Below are 21,834 nucleotides of genomic sequence, written 5' to 3'. Positions count from 1 at the left end.
GATTTATGAGACTTTTATTTTTATGGATGAGATCTATGAAGATACTCATGCTGGATCTTTTACACATATACAGCTTATATATAAAGCTTCAAAGACAAGTATTCTCTTTTCTATGTTATTGTTGGTCAACCTGAAAGTTATCAATAATATTTCAAAGAATTCTATGACACAAATCCTAAGGAACACAAAATAATTATTTATATAGACACAAACCTTTTCTTGTTTGGTGATTATAATAAATAGAGTTTAATACCCACTATTAAATATATTAATTTTTTTGTTCTCATTGTTCTGATTTTAGGTGATTTTCTCCTACCATTGTCGAATACTCTCACCTAAACATAGTAAGAATTATGTTCCCTTGTGAAAGATGTGAAAGATATATGAATGGTGAATCATATAATTAATGCAAACACTAATGATTATATTATATATTATGGACAAAATGCAATGAAAATTTTATACTCTTTGTGTGGAATTAGTAGATATTGAATAAAAAAAATAAAAAATAAGGTGTATTTCAAAGATCCTTGTCATATCTCCATAATTCCATGATTTGAATTTTTCTTCAAGTCATAGAACAATTTTTTTAGTGTATATGATTTTTCTAACAACTCTATTTTGTATCTCATAGGCTTTCAATCAATTCCAATTGGTTGTTGGAAGATGATTTTCATGGTCAATCACAATCTTTTTTTATTTTCATTTTTTTTAATTGGCATCTCATTTCATGTTCTCCTGCTCTTACACATATTCCTTTTTGAAAATTATTACTTGAGTTATTTATTTAATTGTTGTAATAATTAAATTGCTCTCACCTATTTGTCTAAGTTGATTATTGTTAGCATGGTCAAATAAATGTTAGACCTAGATATTACATTGAGAAAATTCTTGGTAGTTAGATCTAAATAGTTCTTAGCATTTAGTTGATTCTAGAGAGATCTTCTTCAATTTATTTAATACCATTTCATGAATTAATACAAGTGTGTGGAAAGACAAAGAACTAATCATTTAAAAATTATTTGGTTGTAGGAACAATGGGATTTTTCTTGTGTTTACTCTTACAAAATGTATCAAATTGTCTATGTGAGTATTTTCACTACTTCTAATCATTAAATTGGTAGCAGAGCCAGGTTGGATCCATCCTTTAGCAATCTTCTAAAGTGTTTTGAGTGGAGACTATTATTTATGTTGAGAGGAGTTATTTTCCATTAGTTGCATAGATTAGAGGGGACAAGGGAGTGTTCAAGTAATAAATCTAGTCATTGTTAAATATGAGCCACTCTTGAAGGAATCTAGTTCAAGAATCCAAACTAATAGCAAGCCTATAAAACTATTGACTATCTGGATATTTGTGAGTATAGTTTGTTGAAATAAGAATATATATAAAATCTATGGTTTCAAATAGATGGCACCATTTTCTTCTCCAAACCCTATTTATATCCAATGAGTAAGAAGAGATGCAGTTGTCGTGAGATGTCATAGTTGACAAGAAATTGCACTAGTTGGAAGAGAAAGGCATCACCCAATTTACCAAGAGAATAGACAAGTGAAGGACACTTCCAAACATAATGTAGTGGGTAGATGGGTTTCTAAGCTACAAAACTTATGGGTGATAAGTACTCATATAATCAAATTTGTTATGATGTAGTAAATTTTGTCCTTTAATTCTTGTGTGTTGCATGGAAAATTTATATCTTAAAAGTTAACTGTAATGGAGAACAAAGGATTAGATTGAGTTTTAAATTATTTATTGCATAAAAATATTAAAATAATATTTAATACTCTAATTTTTTATATATAGTGTATGTATGTGTTGAACCTTTAAGTTTTTGGAAGAATTTGTTAAAAAATCCCTTAGGAGAATTTGTGGAGAAAAATGTTTGTCAACCCTGTTTCTTCAAAATCTAGCAGGTCTTATGAGAGGGCTTATAATAAAATAATTGGACCAAGGGACAACACTATGAGGTAGAAAACCATTGTCACCGTATTGAGCCACCTCCTACTTTTGTGTGGAATTTCACCAAAAGGGATGCTTCCCAATATTGGTCACCTAATAGGTATTCTAAGTTTATAACTAGGAGGTGACAAAAGGATAGACTTAAGAAGGGAACTTAACTTAAGGAAAAGGCTTAATATAGAAAGGAAAAAGCAAGGCATGTACTTTAAGTGGCCTATCTAGGGCTCCTATGACCTAGGGTTAAATGAGTAGACAAGGAAAAAGGCTTACCAAGGTAGATAATACCAACAAAAAGCTTGATAAATATTGATTTGATTAAAATAGGAGCAACAACCCTTTAAGAAGCCTTAAGTTCAAGCCTAGGGTTAGGTTAGAGTTTACCTAGGGAAGAATTACCTAACACTTGTGATGGTAACCCTAAAATAACAAAATTAAATTTGTAAAATAATGTTTCTTATGCAATGAGACTTAAACAATGTGTATAACCTCACCACAGGCCAACACACTCATCATATCTAGATTTGACCCTATGCCCTAGCCTAACAACTTGCATTGAAGGATCAAAATTTTGAGGGAGAAAGAAAAAGGTTTTAAAATATGTTTTCAAATGATTTTTGATCACCAATGTGGATGCTAGTGGTTGATATTTAGGTTATGGAGTCTAATGGAGACCTAATAATCAAAATATTAAACCCTAGTACATAGTAAAGGAAATAAAAACCCTGGCTAGCTCTTTATGAGTGGATAAAGTCATGAAGAGAACACAAAATGAAAATAATTCAAGGGATGTCCTACATTATTTACTTAAAACATGCAATACTTTCTGAAGATTTCATTGAAAAATATTCAATTAAACTAGCACATAAAAGCCTAGCAACAACCATTCAAAAGACAATCAACAATAGATTACAAGAAATGCATGAAAAATTGTATTATCCCAAAATTATGTGTACCCAACAAGATATAGTCTCCAAAACTAAAATTATCCACAATAGATCACACCCACACAAGGATACAAGTCGCTTTAGCTAGGTTGAAATCCTCCAAGGAGGCCAAAATACTATACTAGTGATTATGAGATACACCAATAAGGTGAATTCTATTTATATGGGGTATACCTTAACTAAGTTTAGCTAATGAAGCCCTTACAATAATTTTGGCATCCAATAGACCATGGGTTACAAGACAATCCACTAACTTAATACTAGAACATGTCATAAATTCCCACACATGTGAGTTGTAGCCTCATAAATAATGATTTCATTCCCTTTTTTGGCTCTAAATTCCATGTTTGGGTGTGATGAAGGTTAAAAATAGGTCTTCTACTGTGATCATCCAATATTTTAGGAGTGTCCCTTAAATCCACCTCAAATCATTCTTCGAGGTCCTGAATCCAACTAGGGTGTCACCATGTCATCACCATGGGTCTCCAATTATACAACTAAAGTTTCATCCTTATAGCATTAGGTATCCATGAGGTGTAACAATCCCTTCCTAGTCACTTGTGAAAGTATTGGGTACTTGTCAACCACTTTTAAAGGTCAACATGAACTCAACTTTAAGCAACCATCCACTAGAGACTATGATGTTATGAACATCTAAGTATACAAGACATAGATGTGAAAGGCTCATTAATACTTGTAACTTGGATCACCTTCCAATATATCTCTATACCAACTCCCATAAAGGTGTCATGTACCTTGATATAGGTGGCTAATAGTCAACTCTATTAAGTATTCCTAGTTGTCAAAGGGGGGTGGAATTTCTGAGGTCAACCACTAAATCAATAGGTCTTAATGTAAATGTATGGAAATGGAGGGGAAAAGGATTTATGGCCAAGTGTCAGGGTCGAGGGGACTAATTGATGGGGAGTCCACATCTTGAGTGTATAAATCTGGAGGTAGAAATCATGGAGGCATTATTTACCATGTTCAACCTACTTTTTCCACCCCTATAGTGTGCCTTTTACTTTTACTTGATAACGATTTGTATTCAAATGTATAGATCAAGGGTTTAGATCTTGATATTTATTATGTAGCATTTTATATTACCCTTTAAAGTGAGGTAATTCATTGCTCATTAGGGTTGGGACATGCAAGGGTTCCTTTTGATGTAATGGAGCATCATGTGCTTAGGAATTATTTTATGTCCAAATGAGGAGGGTAGAGCTCATGATATGCTTCTTCCCATATGTTATTTAGTGTACTAGACATATTTTGCATTTTTGTCTTATTCTTCTTTTCTTTTTTTCGTAGTGACGATATTCTTTTTCATTCTTTTATTTGCATCAACCTACAGGGAAATTTTTTTGCCCCCTACTCATGGAGTGTGGACGTGATAGTTTGGCATATCTGAATGAACCAATGACAATTTGACCCAAAGAATGGATATGGCATAAATGTCACAAGTTAGAAGTTTCCACGAAATCATCAAGCTCTTGGAAACTTCTATTTCTTGGAATTCATTGATGATTACAATTAGAAGACTTGGTTATACATATTAAAACGCAAACCCACAATTTGTAACAAGTTCAAGGAGTTTAAATCCCTAGTTGAAAACCAAAATTCTCATTATATTAAAATATTAGTCTTTTATTGAGGAGGATAATATGACTCCAACCGGTTTATAGAGTGTTATAAATGCCATGGAATTAGAAGATAATTTATAGCCAAGTACCACAATAGTATAACATAGCAAAAAGTAAAAATAAAACAATCATAAACTTAAATAGAAATTTGTTAAACAAAAACATTTATTTAACAAGTTTTGGGGTGAATAAGTTTCTTATTTTTATATGGTTTGAACATCTATTCCATAGAGTGTCAAAAATATAGTACCAAAAGAGGCTTGGAGTGGAAATAAATACAATGTACCATTGTTAAACATGTTTGGATATGGCACATATACTCATGTACCTAAACAACTATGAAGAATAATTGATGACATATGTGAGAAATGTATTTCCTTAGGATATAGTGAGAATTCTAAGGAATATAGCTTATACAACCTAATCACAAAGAATTTTATAAGTATGAGAGAGATAGAGTTCAATGAAGACACAGCTTGGGATGGTAGAGTAATCAAATCTATGACTATTTGAGGAAAATTCCTTATGAAAAAGTTGATGTAGAAGGGAAAAGTGAAAAAGAATAAAAACAATGTACACAAGCCCAAACACCTATTTGAGTGTCTCCAACAAGGACACAAAAAATTAAAATTTAAGGAAAGTCATCATGACAAGTGGGTCAATCTACTCCTAGTCCTTCATGAAGTAATGATTCTAGATCAAACACTAGAAGACTACAAGTCTACACTAAATTTATAAAGAATTATACAACTATTCAAATTTTCAATTTTTATATGTCGACCAATTTGTTTTGAAGAGTTTCTCAAAGAAGAGAATTGATTCCAAGCCATGAATGAGTAGATAGCTTCCATAGAAAATAATAATACATTAGATGTGAGGGGGTTTACCAATAAGGAGAATATTGGTTCATAATGCATTTATAGAGGAAAATTTAATAAAAAGGGTGAAGATAGAAGAGAAAAGGGGTTTGCACAGCAAGGTTGAATTATTTTTTGAGAAACTTTGGCACTAGAGCGAGATTATAGATAGTAAGGGAACTCATAGCAATAGCTACTCAAAATAAATGGAAGTTATACCAAATGGATGTGAAATCTAGATCCTTAAATTGCACTTTAGAATAAGAAGTTGAAGTGCAACATCTACGAGGATTGAGATAAAAGGATAGGAGGATAAGGAATATAGATTAAAGAGAATTGTCTATAGACCCAAAAAAACTCCAATACCTTGCTCCAACAATATAGACACTTACTTGATCAATGATGCATTTAGTAGATGTGGTAGTGAACCCACTCTATATACAAAGTTAAATAAAAAAGGCAACATTCTAATTATTTGTTTATATGTGATGACATGATTTTCACTAGAAACCTATTAGTATTTTAATTGAAATCAACTATGGGACATAAATTTAAGATCACAGGTTTGGGATTGATGGAGTACTTCTTTGACATAGATATAAATCAGTGAATCATTATATGTCAAACAAAGTATGCATTTAATGTGCTAATAATATTAAAATGATGGATTGCAAGGAAGAAACCACATTCATAATAATAGGAACAAAATTCACCAAAGAAAGTAAAGGTTCAAATGTGGTCCTATATTGTTCTAGAGACTAATTGGAAATACACCAAACATTATGTTTGTATTTAGTTTTATTACAAGTTTATGGAGACCACCAAAAAAAATTATTTGCAAGTTAGGATAAGGATTTCGACATACATTGCACAAACAAGAAGTTATGGTTTTATACTCAAGCACAAAATACATTTTTTTCTTGGCTATAGTGATAGTAACTTTAGAGGTACCATAGATAATAGAAAAAGTATGTGATGGTATGTCTTATGTCTTTCATTTTGGTTCAGGTTTGATTTCATGGGCATCTAAGAAGCAACCCAGTGTGACAATTTCATCAGCAAAGTTGAAAATCTAGTAGGTATCTAGTTGCAAGAATATTAGTTTGTCATGCAATTTGGTTATGAAGATTATTTGATGAGTTTCAACAAGCAAAGGAAAGACTGACTTCAAAACAATATTTCAGCCATATCTGTATTGAAGAATCATGCTTTCCACCAAAAAATCAAGCATACTATTAATATATATCGTTTCATAATCATAATTAATTGGATTGTTAATACAATGTAATTACTTTAGCTAACTCAGTTAATTGAGTTATTTGCTATTGATATGGTGAAATAAATTACAAATAACATTAGGTAAATATAATAACTCTTAACCTCTAATTATATCTAAAAATACCTTTTCCACTTATTTAATATCATTTTACTAAATAATGCAAATGTCTATAATAAAACAAAAGCTTAAAATGATTTTTCTCTAACAACACTCAAAATATTCTCGTATTTACTCATAAGGAATGGTTTATAAAAGCGTTGGGATGATATTCATTATTTTGTAACATCCATTATTTTGTATTACATGTCGATCATGGTCCAGTTGATTTTTCTCTAACAACACTCAAAATATTCTTGTATTTACTCATAAGGAATGGTTTATAAAAGCGTTGGGATGATATTCATTATTTTGTAACATCCATTATTTTGTATTACATGTCGATCATGGTCCAGATGATAACAATTGTGTGAAAGGAATTTATAAACAAAACAAATTCTACATGTATATATCGTTTGTGGTTTAACAATGTTGCTTACATTGAAACAATTCGTCTATTTCCACTTCCAATTTGAACGTTTTTCGAATCTTGCTGATAACCTTTTCGCCTTTCCTGGCTGGCTCCCAACGTTGCTAAAATGTCGCAGATGGGCTTAATGTGGGCAAAAATATGTGTCTAATGTTATCGTTGCCTTGGATTTTCATGTTGTTGCAAATATGATAAGTACGTGAAATTGCCTTTTCATTTGTCCTGTGGAATATTGAAATGGAATATAGATATGATGTTTTGTTCAGCAAAAATGTTTTATATCTTTATTGTTGACTTGATATCTTGTATTAACTGAGAATCTACTTTTTTTTCCATCTTGAAATTTTAGTATATTCTAGATATTTTGGAAATTGGCAATCGAGGTAAGCTCAACCATTTAAACTGCACATACAACTTATTTCATTTACAAAACTCTATTATATTTATGTTATAGTTCAGGGCATTAGTGTTGAGTGCACAAAATATTTTTTTATGAAATTTAATATATATATTTTAAAGCAAAAAACTTGTCGTAATTTAATTAGATTGTTTTTTTGTTTTGAAAGTTATGGAAATTCTGGTCAATCTGGCAGGAAGTTTTGTAAATCCAAGATATAGCTGTCAAACTTCAAGAATTTCGGTGCCCCAGAAGTTTTTGATGGTGCTGAATCTATTTCCACCCTCAAAAACATGATTCACACTATCTCTACAATATTTAAAAAGAAAAAAATTAACCCAAATTCCAACCACTTTTAACAGTCCCAGCAATTCCTCCACTTCCCTATACAGCTCCAAAAACTTTTCATAATAATGTTATTTCTAATTATATTGCATGGTTTTCCATTTGTACTTATTTCATCTTTGTGCAATGGATTGTAATTGTAGTTCAGCAAACTTTGCACCGGTGTGTAGAATGTTGTGAAGAATTAAATTCTCCAATGATTACAAATACTTCGCGTTAAGTAGTTTTGTTTGAGTGACAGAGGAATTTATCTAAATCAACTGTGACCCGTTTCCTAAGTGATCGGTGCATTCATCGTTCTGTTATATTATCATTCTGTGTCCTTCACTCCATCATTTTAACTACCGGAACCAACATGAACAACGCAAGTTAAAATTAACTGTAGAGATTCTTGTCATTTACTCTATAATTGTTATCAGTGAAAATTATGTTTCTAGATTCTTTAATGGCTTCCACTGACCCGGTTGAAGTTCTTGTTGTGTGACCACTTTGCTTACCCGTTATTCGGTTGAAACTACTATTCAATTCGTAATAATGGCTGCATCGTTTCGTTTTGGCAGGAAAATTTTAATGGCCATAGTTCATTTATAACTCATTCTTCCATTTCTGAGTGTTGTACCATTTGTGAGTATTGTACCGTATTGCAGTTAACGTATGGCTTGTATCGCTTGCGAGATATGCCAGTTCGAGATTTTTTACTTTGGTGTTAACACAATTTTTTTTAATAAATTGGGTAACTTTGGAATATTTTAAAATTTTTAATATATTATATATTTTTAGAAACACAATGAAAATGAGTAAAATTGACATTATTTACTTTCCTCAAATTCTCGAAATTTTCTAAATGAATAGAATTATCAAGGAACTCATAAATTTGAAACCTATGGAAATAACAAATTATTATAATAGGAATTTGTTATTTATAGAATTTGTAAGTTGGTCAAGTTGGAGAAGTCTCAAAATATTATAATTTAATTTCAGTGAAATAGAAAAATGCTTTTAAAAATCAGCAGAGATTTATTTTAAGTATGGATTTAATATGAGTTGGGAGGGATCAAATTTCTTCAAGTACGAACTATTTTAGAGTGCAAAATACAATATGCTATTTTCATTGTTTAAGTTAGTTAACATAGATCTTAAATAGTTTATTTAAATCTCTTGTTAAAATATTTTTGAAAAGTATAAGATTTAAATATATGATTTAAACATTTCTTTTTCTATTTCTAATTAGTTTACAACATATTTATTTTCCTCAATTATAATGGACATTTTTTTTACTTCTAATTAATTTACATCGTATTTATTTTTCTCAATTATAATAGACATTATTTTTTATTTAAAATATAATTTTTAATTATAATTTTTACTACTAATTAACAAAATTACACATCCCCTCATACTAAATTATAAATTAATCATCTTCACTTAACTAATAAATTTCCTATACTTTTCTTCGCACCAGCAAAATATCCAAAATATCCATAATGCTCCGAATGAGACGACGTGTCTCTGCACATTTATTTTTTGATTTCGACATAAACGTGAGAATGTTCAGTGGGCATGAAAAGCTAAACTAAAAATATTTTCTTTCTAAAAGGAGATGATCGTTGTCTTTTATTATATAATATAAAATTAATTAATTATTAAATAAGCAACGTGTAGTTTTGGATATTCGTATAACAGCTAATGGCCAATACTGAAACTCGCTTCGATTTATATCTTGAACATCACGATTACCATGCTTAATTATAGAAATCAGCACCCTTTAAATTCTCAGTTAATTATTCGGGATGAACGATGAAAATGGAAGGATTTTAATTTTTTTTAAGTAAAAAATTGTTATTTATCTTTTTATTATAAAAAATAAATAATTGGTAATTTTGGATATGTTGTAGAAGAGAGTGCCTTTATTATCATTCAAACTTATTTTTGAATATTTTTATTTTAATTTGTAATTAGAGAAATTGGAAAGATGGCAGGTTTCTATAATTTTTAGGTTCTTAATATGTTTTTTTCACTGACACTGATAAATTAAGGGATTAATGAGCTAATTTATTTTTTAATTGTAATCTTAATTTGAAATTATTTTTTTTTAATATTAAAAAGCATTGAATTTCAAATACTTATAAAATAAGATATATTACATTTATGTTAACTAAATTCATGTTAATTAAATTTATTAAAAATAACAGAAAGAAATGGTTGTTATAATAGTTTGTTGATATAATGTGGATTTCTACTATTACCACTATAACCATTTCTATTATAATTTTTAGATACCTACACATGATAAAAAAAAACTTATAATATTTTTTTTTTAATGCCTTTCATTTTTTTAAATATCGCTTGCTTTTAAATAACTTAACCTTTTCATTGTTGAACTTATTAGGTATACCGAAAACAGGATCCATGCTCACTGCATGATCATCGTAGAGTCATTTACACCCATAGAAGCTACAAAATAATGGTAAGGAATTAAAAGTATAAGAGAAGAATTTGGAAGAATTTATATATATATAAAGATAATAAAGTAAGAATAATAAAAGATAAGGAAATATATAGTTAGTGTAGTTATATAAATTAAATAGTTAATAAATATTAATCAAGATTAATTTATAATATATATCAAAATATTTATTTTATTATATATTATAATATTATTTTAAATTATTATTATTATTATTGATAAAAATAATTAATATATAAGTCAAAGATATATACATTTCAAAAGGAAATCTTAACTATAGATATTTACAAGATTCTTAATTTATAAATATGATTTCTTATAATACTATTTGTTAACATTGTGGCTTATCATTACCATATCCTTAAAAGCCATAATTCATTTCATATGGTACTTATTCACATGATATTGTTTTTAATTAACCAATTTAATTAAATGAGCAAAAGAAACATAACTACTTTAGAGATACATCTCAGTCTTTTATTTGTCAATACTAATAAGAATATTCTAAAAAAACTTATTTTAAAAAAAAAGAAAACCCCACGCATTAACATATACTTAATGCATTATTTAACAAATAAAAATTTATAATATATTATATAGTTTGGGGATGTTAAATAAGAGTATTTAGTGGTAGCATAAGTAAATTTAGACAACCTAATAGTAAATTGAAATCACACTTAATTTTCCTCCACTCAATAAATAGGTATAACAAAAAATTATTTATAGTTTTTTAATTTTACTTTATAGAAACCACTTTCAATTAATTTCCAAACTCTTACTACTTAACATATATTATTTACTAGTGATTTTCATTTATTCCTTGCAGCTACTTTGCATTTATTTTCTTTTATTGCTCATTTATTCCCTTACAGTGCTCAAAAATCATTCTTTACAATAGGGTTGTAATGTGTATGATACACCTATTTCGACATTTTCCTACTTGTAATATACTTTACAAGAGTAGAACAATGAATGCATCAAATATTTGAGCTAATTGTTGTCGGACATAAATCCTGTAGACTTATAATACCACTCAAATTTACTTGTGCTTGCAAGTTTCATCAATGCATCTCCAAAACTATGCAAAGTGTCAACTTTCTCTAATGCCACTTCTCCATCCTCTACCATCTACTTAATAAAATGATACTAGGTATCCATATGTTTTTTTCATATAAAATGTTGGGCCCATAACCAAACATATGGTGTTATTACTATTAAATTGAATGATAATAGCTCTTTGAATCATCCCTACTTTTGAAAACAATTTCATAAACTAAATAGCCACCTTAAAATCATAAGTAGTTGCCATCCTCTAACTTTGTAGTAGACAAAGTGACCATATCTTGTTGTTTTCTTATCGAAATCAATACTCCACCAAGTAATCAAAACATATATTTTCTTTTAGACCTACTCTTATTAATATTCTCAATCCAATTAAAATCCTTGTCACCATGTATATCTATTTATGGGTCCCCCAAAACATCACTATGATAGAAAAGTAAATATTTAGAAGTACCTTGTAAATATGTGAAGACCCTCTTCACCATAGCCCAATGTTCACAGCCAATATTAGCCATGAATCCATTCAAGATTGTTAGTGTTCCAATAATGTTTAGTCTAGTACAAATTATACCATACAACAAACTCTCACCTATACTAACATATGGAATAGAAATCACATCATAGATCTATGCGGGTGTTCTCAAGCACTACTTAAGTCAAAGCTTAGTTGTAGAAAAAAATTAAAGCATTCAATGCATTGTCGCTCTTCCATGTGAAAACATTGTAGAACAATGTTTAGATATTTACTCTAACTCAACCAAAGTTATTTTTTCTAAATCTCCATTAATACCCATTTTTAAAATATATTTTCTATTTACCAACTCATTCATATCAAATTGTGCCGAAAGTTGATACTTCAAGTTTGGAATCACGTCCTCGGTGTTACTAAAGAATTAACATATAGTGTGCATATAGAGTGAGGACAAAAAAAATGACTAGCATTTTATTTATAATACACATGGTGATCTAATTCTAATATTAGGAATATTATTCCTAACACAAAATAATAAAACTTTTGGTACCTAATTTTGGGAGATTGTTTGAGACCACATAAAGAATTGTTTTCAACTTGCAAACCAATATCCCTTTATTTTCTCAATGTAGTTCTATGAATATGTTATATAGATATCCTCCTTCAACTAACCATGTAGAAAACATATTTTTTCAACATCTATATGTTATATATCTAAATTGGAAGCCGTAACATTACATATAATAGGAACCTATTAGATTTCAAATTAGCAATTGGGGAAATATCTCACTAAAGTATATCCCTTCAACTTGGGAATATCCTTTTACAATCAATATTTCCTTGTGTTTTTTCAACATTTCCATCTAAAACAATTACATTTTTGAACATTCATTACATCGAATGGGTTTTTATCCATGAGGAAATTGTACCATGTCCTATGTATTATTTTTATAGGTGCATCAATTTCATCATATTTGTCCAATCTCCATAAAATTCAAAGAACAATTACAATGAAGTGCTTGGATCAAGATCAATGAAAGTTCCCACATGAACACCCTTAAAAATAGCCATAGCTCCTAAAGCTATCCTACACCCTTTGTCAAAGAAAATGACCAAAACACCCAGATAATTAAGTGTGCTTTTTGATAGTAGGTTTTATGCCATATTGGGAATGCCCAAAGCTCCACTAATTCCTTTTTCCATATTATCAGGGAATCTAATCAATAATTGGCCATAACTAACTATGTTGAGAGGAGAGTCATCACCAAGTTATACCATATAACTATAATATTTCTCATAAACTAGAAACTAGTGCTAATGGGAAGTCATATGGAAGGAAGCTCTAGACTCCATCAACAATGCACCCTCACCCGCATGTGATGTTAAAGTTGTAGAAAATACATATCCACCATCCTTTTTAGATGTTTTTTTTAACTCATCGTCATAATCATTCTTCTCACTCATCGTCATAATCATTCTTCTCACTCTTATTCTTCTTTTTCTCTTTCTTGCAGTCTCTTCTAGGATGCCTAACATTGCTATAATTGTAATATTTTTCTTTGGACTCTCCAGGACACTCATGTTCTCTACAAGATTTTGATCTAACATTTTCTCTTTTTTTTTTTCCTTTCTCTACCAACTTCCATTAACACACCAAGGATTCAATGATGTTTTAGAAGCTCTCTACTCCACCTTTTATGAAAATAACAAAGTCACAACTTCATCAAGGATCAATGTCCTTATGGTGATTTTAATGGTCATTACCAGAATGCTGCATGAATATCGAAAAGAATACATAATGGTTATAAAATGGTTTTCATTCATTTCCATTACAACGAAAATCCATTGGGCCACCATAGTATTATATACATTTAGATGTTTGACTACAAAATCACCATCACTCTTTCTCAAAGCAAACAATTATTTTCATATAAAATGTTTATTAACCAAGGATTTATCTTGATATAAATCCTTTAATTACCTCTAGCATGTTGTTGCAATATTTTCTTTAAAAATATTAAATAATACATAATCATACAACTAATGTGTGATACAAATTCTCACCTCTCTCTAACACCACCCACTCTTCATCTTCCATACTAGAAAGCTTGGTTCTAGATGTTGCAATCCATATATTTTAATCAATGTCAATATCCTTTATTTGGATCTTTTGCAATTTAAAGTTAGTGTGATTAAACTTCTTCATTTATGATCTACTCAGGCTCGCAATCTTTTTATAACTATTTTCCTTCTACACAAGCTCCAACTTAAACCTAAATTAAATAAAAAAGACCTTGTCTCCAACAACATGGATATGAAGCCATCAAAATTTTATACCAAATAAACTAAATAGAAGTATGGAATGAGCATCCTACTTTAATCAACAAGAAAAATGTTTAGAAATTAAATAAACCTAGTTGTGATAATAAATAACACAAAAAATATAACTATAAAGCTATAATTACTTTAAAAAAATTTCTATAAGAAAATCTCCCCCAGCTAAAACACTTTAAAACATGCTCAATGTACTACTATTCAATAACTAGATTAAATAAACCTAGTTGCGATAATAAATAACACAAAAAATATAACTATAAGATTATAATTACTTAAAAAAAAAATCTATATGAAAATTTCCACGAGCTAAAGCACTTTAAAACATGCTCAATGTACTATTGAATAATTAGATGGTTACTATACTTTATAAAATCTATATACTTTCAAGGGGAGTGCTCCACAATAACATAAAAAATTTAATAACGCTCATTTAAAATTCAAATTCTATTTTCCTCCCATCTTATTTTTCAATAAATAAACTTAACAAAACTATAAATTATTCATATATTTTCCAATTTTTCATAGCACAAAAAATGATTTTCTCAATTTGACCGAATATTTTTTTCCTATCTGTATTGTCTACCGGTGATTTACATATATTCCCTCACACTACTGCTCAACATATATTCCCTACTCAATTCCCCACTCAATGTGTATTCCCTATTATCACTTTTCTTATATCACTAAACAATAATCTACCTATTCCACTACATAATTGTTTATAAGGTCGATAAGACAACTATCCCAACATTTTATCAATAATTAATTCCACTAAACTATTTGTTATAAAAACATATTCTAACCCTTCTTGCTTTGGAAAAATGTATTAAAGTTAAAATAAGAAAGTTGACCTCTCTGTTATCAAAAAATGATCTAACCCTCCTTGTTGGGGTGAAATGCTATAGAATTATAAAAAAGAAAACAACTTTAAAAAACTAAACGTACTATAAACCTAACTAATTACATCCAAACAACCGTTTTTATCTATACTTCATACATCGTCGGAGGTTTACTGTGTCTGCAACTCATTAACCTTAATGTTACAGGGCCTCCAGGGTTCCGCATTAGCATTGACTGAGATTTTCCTTATGAAAAAGGAAGAAGTTGAAAGGACTCGACTAAATCATGATAAATCCAGGAACTGCCACAAGCTCCATCTTCGACTACTACATTAATTTTATTTTTTAACTCTTATTCACATCAAGTTTCTCAATTAGTGTACAGATACTCGTGGTAGCTTACAATATTTCATTCCCAATTTCAGTATCACAGGGGTATGTTGTTAAGCTTTTGTACCTGCAATAGACTGGGTAATTATTAAGTCTTAAGAAAATGAACTGATTTGTGGCAATATATCGGTTTATAAAGAAGCTAAGATCATATCTTGGAGGATGACTGCCTTTCCACAAGCAGTTTCTATGGAAAGAAGGCATCCTACAATCTGTGAACAGAGCGAGAGAAAAGAAAATTACTAAAGAACCCAGATGCATATATATATGTACGTATATATATATCGATACAGATGAATAAGAATGAAAGGTGAGCCTGTGAACACCAATTTCGAATTACATAGTGGCAAGCGCAATGCTTCCGACTTGTGATCTCTACCGTTCACCACTTAGGTACTTATATCACCTTAAGCAATGCTCATATTCAATTTAATATATATATTTGCATTGATGTCTGTTTGTGTATCAGCATTTAAGGAGAAGCAACTCTTTTGGGGTGTCAGAATGCTCGCCTTGCCAATCTTGTCTGCCCAATGTAAACTCCAGACTGGGTAGTTTTTGAATTGACCGAGAAGGGACCAGATGTGACAAACTAGAGTTATGAGAGCTTTCCAAATAGTTACGGTCGCTCCCACCGGACAACCGATCCAAGACCAGTTGCCAATTCTCTTGACATCCATTACAGTCCGCCTGTCAAATAATTGCAAAAGGAATTAGCCTGTCGAACGATAAATGAAACAGATATAACATTCAAATGGCCAAAACTTACATATAGTGAGAAACACAGAGTGAATTGCATTGAACTTAGGAACTGCATGTGCGTTAAACAGCAGAATTAAATATAGACCAAGAATTTTACAGGTTTTCTCATCATTAAATATATTTTACCTGGAATAAGAATTTTAGGAATCCTTATAATTAATGGGTTATAAGATATCTGGAACTTTTTTGAATTTACCATAAATATTGTAATTGAAAGTGGCTAAAAATAACTTTCTAAAAATGATTTGAACCCACACTTATTGCAATTATTTCAGTTAACAAAAGACATTATTCTTTTAATACTCCCCTCAAGATCAATTCAAAAATTGGTTTTACTTTTGTATCTTAGCTCAAGTGTTCTCAATTCCACATGTACAAGCTTTTTCTCTTTTTTTTCCAATCTTTAGACTATAGGTATCTTCTCTTATTTTGTAGTTTCAACTTTATTTTGGTCTTTCAATTCAACATTTTCTAATCATCAACAATCTTGTCTTATTTTGTAGTTTCAACTTTATTTTGCTCTTCCTCTTCAACATTTTCTAATCATCAACAATTCTTGATTAAAATTTTCTATCGACTTATATATCATCAAAAACAACATCTTAGTGTTATTTCATCCCCACTTCTATTTTTGCAATAGCTTACACAATTTTGATGGTTTCTTTTAAAAAAAAATTGTTCCTTCTTCTATTGTAGTTATCGTAACTTTTCCATAGTCATTTTCATCTTTATCATACTTGGGCTTTGAAAACCACTTTTCAAGAAAATCTAACACTAATTCATAATCAATTTCAACTTTCACTACTATGTTCTTCTCAGTTGTTTTTATTGCAAATAAAATTTCAATTTCATCCTTGACATTGTATATTGGTGTATTGGAATTCAGTGTTTTTAGCATGTTTAGGCTCTAGATCTTGTACAATATTTGCTATGGGGGGAGTCCAAGGGGGGCGGTTGTAATTTCGTAGTCAATCTAGGTTGTTCATTAGGCAGAGATCTGATGGTAGAAGTTATGTTTAAATTAGGTTTTTTTGTTATAAAAGGCAACCCACTCACTATATATGAGGGAATTGTATTGCGTCTATGTAGATCTGTATTCTGAGTGAGGAAGAGAGAGGAGATTAAGAGTGAAAAGGGAGTTACAGTGGATCTGTTGTAGGTTGTATCTCTTCAGTTTGCTGGATAATATAATAAAAGAAGGACTGGCTGTTTCTCCATGAATGTAGCTCAAACTGGGTGAACCACGTATATCTGTGTCTCTCCTGTTTTATGCGTTTTCTATGTTTATATTTCTGCAATATTTTATGTGTTCCATTGCTCTGTAATATATAATTTTCTAACAATTGGTATCGGAGTCGAAGGACTATTTGGCTGATAAACTTGTAGGAGAGAAGGGTTCCTAGTTCGAGTGGGAGCAATGGCGGAAGATGGTAGGTTTAGGGTTGAAAAATTCAACGGCTAAAACTACCAACTATGGAAGATGCAGATGGAAGATTATATGTATCAGAGAGATCTATACTTACCATTGAGTGGAAAGACAGAGAAGCCGACGAGTATGATAGACATAGAATGGAATATTCTTGACAGAAAGGCACTTGGAACAATATGGTTGTGCCTAACGACATCGGTAGCATTTAATATTTCAATGGAAACAAAAACAGAGCGTTTAATGTCAACATTGGCCAAACTATATGAAAAACCCTTGGCCTCAAATAAGGTATTTCTTATGAAGCGTTTATTTAATATGAAGATGTCAGAAAGGTGGATTTGTTGCAGACCATTTAAATGATTTTAATACAGCTACAAGTCAGTTAAGTTTTGTAAGGGTAACTTTTGATGATGAAGTTAGGGCTCTGTTATTTCTGTGCTCATTGCCAGAAAGTTGGAATGGTTTACTTATGGCCATTGGTAACTCTATCTCTGGATCTAGTACTTTAAAGTTTGATGATGTTGTTGGTGCAATCCTTAGTGAGGAAATGCGATGGAAAAGCTCCGGTGAGACATCAGGAAATGCCTTGAATACAGAGACTAGGGGAAGAAAAATGGAAAGAGGAAAGAGCTCAGGATATCGCAGTAAGTAAAGAAAAGCCAGATCCAAGTCCAGATCAGGGATAGTGTGCTAGAAATGTGAGAAGAAAGGACACCTGAAGAAAGACTGCAAGTCTCAGAAGGGACAAGTAGGAGACGCGTAGCAAGAAACTAATCATGAAGTGAATGTAACAAGTGATGTGTTGCAAGATGCTCTTATTCTTTCTTTAGAAAATATTATTGATGCCTGGGTGGTAGATTCAGGGGCCTCATTCCATGCCACACCTGATAGGAAACATTTTTATGACTATGTTCAAGGAGATTTTGGACAGATTCGATTAGGTGATGATAAACCGTGTAAAATCATTTGAATCGGCACAGTTTTCATAAAACTGCAAAATGGAAATCAGTGGCTATTGAAGGAGATAAGGCATGTTCCAGATCTGAGGAAAAATTTGATTTCAACAGGGCAGTTGGAAGGTGAAGGTTGTGTAACTACTCCCACAGATAAAACCTGGAAGGTCACTAAAGGATCCCTGGTAATAGTGAAAGGAGGAACGGTTGGTACATTGTATTTATGCAATGATATTTCTAATTCGGTTAATGCTTTATCCTCTACAGGAGAAGATACGACATTGTGGCATCATAGGCTCGGGCACATGAGTGAGAAGGGGATGCAGATTCTTCAGACATGAAATTTGTTGCTAGGTTTGAAGCATGTTGATTTAAAATTCTGTGAGAATTGTGTTTATGGACAACAGAAGAGAGTCAGATTCTTTAGAGTTGGGAAAGAAAAGAAAATCAAAAAACTAGAGCTTGTGCATACAGATGTATGGGGACCTGCTCAGGTATCATCTCTTAGTGGCTCTTGTTATTATGTTATTTTTATTGATGATGCAACCAGAAAAACCTAGATTTATTGTATTCGAAATAAATATGATGTATTTGATACTTTCAAGAAATGGAAAGCTTTGGTTGAAAATGAGACAAGAAAAAGGTTGAAGTGTCTTAGATTAGACAATGGAGGTGAATGTTGCAGCAAAGAGCTTGATAGGTACTATTCAGATAATGGAATTCGTAGAGAAAAGACAGTTCCAGAAACACCACAAGAATATGGTGTGTTAGAAAGGATGAACAGGACAATCATGGAGCGTGCAAGGTGCATGAGATTGCATGTCGGATTTCCTTTAAAATTTTGGACAGATGTCGTAGATACTGTTGTTTATCTAATAAACAAAGGGCCTTCAAGTTCCTTGGATGGTGGTATTCCAGAGGAGGCATGGATAGGTAAAAAGGTAAACTATACTTTTTTAAAGACTTTTGGTTATGAAGTCTTTGTCCATATTAATAAAGAAAATAGAACAAAACTTAAGGCAAAATCAAAGAAATGTACCTTTATTAGATATGGTGTTAATGATTTTGGTTATCGCTTATATGATTATGAAAATAACAAAATCATGAGGAGCAGAGATGTAATATTCAATGAAAAGGCATTGTATAAGAATCAGTTGTAGGAAAAGAAACATGAAAAAGAAAAAAGGAATACACAGTTCTTAATGAGATCACTGAAAAAGTAAAGGTGCCTGAAAATAATAATAATCAACAACCACAAAAACAGCAACCACCACAACAACAAAAAGCACTTCAAACATCTAAAAGTAGTGTTAGAAGATCTACCAAGATAAGTAGACCCCCTGAACGATACTCTCCTTCATTATATTATGTATTATTGACTGGTTCTGGTGAACTAGAATGTTATGAAGAAGGAGTGTAGGTAGAAACTAGGAAGAAGTGGGAGCAAGCCATGAAAGAAGATATGTACTCCTTAGCACATAACCAGACTTGGGACTTAGTTAGGTTTCCTGCAGGTAAAATAGCATTGTAGAATAAATGGGTTTACAAGTTGAAGGAAGAAGATGGAGGTAGGAAAAGGTATAAATCTAAACTCTTGGTGAAAGGGTTTGCACAGAAAAAGGGTATAGACTTTGATGAAATATTTTCTCCTATTGTTAAAATGACTTAAATCAGAACTATTTTAAGTCTAGTAGCAGTTGAAGATTTGCATCTTGAGCAGTTAGATGTAAAGACAACCTTTCTCCATGGGGATTTGGAGGAAGAGATATATATGTATCAGCCACAAGGATATGAGGTAAAAGGGAAGGAGAAACTAGTGTGTAGGTTGAAGAAGAGCTTGTATGGCTTAAAATAGGATCCAAGGTAGTGGTATCTAAAATTTGACAAGTTTATGTCTGAACAAGGTTATACAAGATGTCACTCTGATCATTGTGTTTATCTGAAAAAGAAAAATGATGGCAGCTATATTATATTGTTATTGTATGTAGATGACATGCTTGTTGCAGGGTCTAACATGTAGGAAATAAATGTGCTCATGAGAAAATTGGCAAATTCATTTGCAATGAAAGATTTGGGAGCTGCAAAACAAATCCTTGGTATGAGAATAACTAGAGATAGAAAAAATCACAAATTAAAATTGTCTCAGAATGAGTACATACAAAAGGTGTTGAAAAGATTTAATATGCACAATGCAAAACCAGTTAGTACACCTCTTGCTAGCCATTTCAAACATAGTAAGGGGATGTGCCCAAAGACCCAAGAAGACATGGATTATATGTCTAAAGTTCCATATGCATCAGCAGTTGGAAGCTTAATGTATGCAATGGTCTGCACAAGGCCTGATATTTCACATGCAGTGGGAGCTGTAAGCAGGTACATGAAAAATCCAGGAAAATAACATTGGATGGCAGTGAAGTGGATTCTTAGGGATTTGAGAAGTACCACAAATCAAACATTATGCTTTGGTGGTTCAAACATTTTTCTCTAGGGATATGTTGATGTAGATATGGCAGGTGATAGAGATAACAGAAGGAGCACAATAGGGTATGTGTTTACTGTAGGTGGAATAGCTGTCAGTTGGGTCTCAAAATTGGAAAGTGTTGTTGCACTCTCAATAATAGAAGTAGAGTATGTTGCCGCTACAAAGGCTAGTAAAGAAATGATTCGGTTACAAAGGTTTCTGGATGAATTAGGTAAGAACCAGGAGTTGGGCAGGTTATACAGTGATAGCCAGACTGCCATACATCTTGCAAAGAACTCTGCATTTCATTCCAAGAATAAGCATATATAGCTCAAGTACCATTTCATACGGTCAACATTAGAAGATGGACAGTTGAAGCTGGAAAAGATACACACTAGCCAGAATCCTGCAGATACGTTAACAAAAGTTGTAACTAGGGAGAAACTGAGAATCTACTCAGTTTCAATTGGTCTTCAAGTATGACGAAGAAGATGAGAAACATCCAGGTTCAAAGTGGATTCATTGTCCAACAAATGAAGCAGCGGTGGAGTTTCTATAATCAGTCTCCAAGTGGAAGATTGTTGGGTGTGGAGCCTGATTATCTTATGTATTCAAAGGTATTGCCGCATTGGACCCCAATTCGAGATGGGCAGCAACGCTGCCCGTAAAATATTCGTTGCAGGGGGGGTCTAGGGGGGGCGGTTGTGACCT

The 21,834-nt window shown here is 31.4% G+C and overlaps 1 protein-coding gene across 2 annotated transcripts in view; it reads right to left on the bottom strand.

The window, feature by feature from the left end:
• Window positions 1-15,743: 15,743 nt before the first annotated feature.
• The window catches only part of LOC149193705 (uncharacterized), a 119,309-nt gene continuing 113,218 nt past the window's right edge, over window positions 15,744-21,834 (bottom strand). For both annotated transcript variants that reach the window (XM_089406842.1, XM_089406843.1), the window contains exon 7: window positions 15,744-16,208. In XM_089406842.1, the coding sequence (XP_089262968.1) occupies window positions 15,984-16,208 (225 nt within the window). In that variant the 3' untranslated portion in view covers window positions 15,744-15,983. The remainder of the gene's footprint in view (window positions 16,209-21,834) is intronic.

This window comes from Pinus tabuliformis, chromosome 2_2 (assembly GCF_031772625.1).
Source record: "Pinus tabuliformis cultivar Carrire ecotype Pingquan chromosome 2_2, CPIR1, whole genome shotgun sequence".
Lineage (NCBI taxonomy): Eukaryota > Viridiplantae > Streptophyta > Pinopsida > Pinales > Pinaceae > Pinus > Pinus tabuliformis.
Note: the sequence above shows the minus strand (reverse complement) of the source record. Positions and strands in the feature narration are given on the sequence as shown.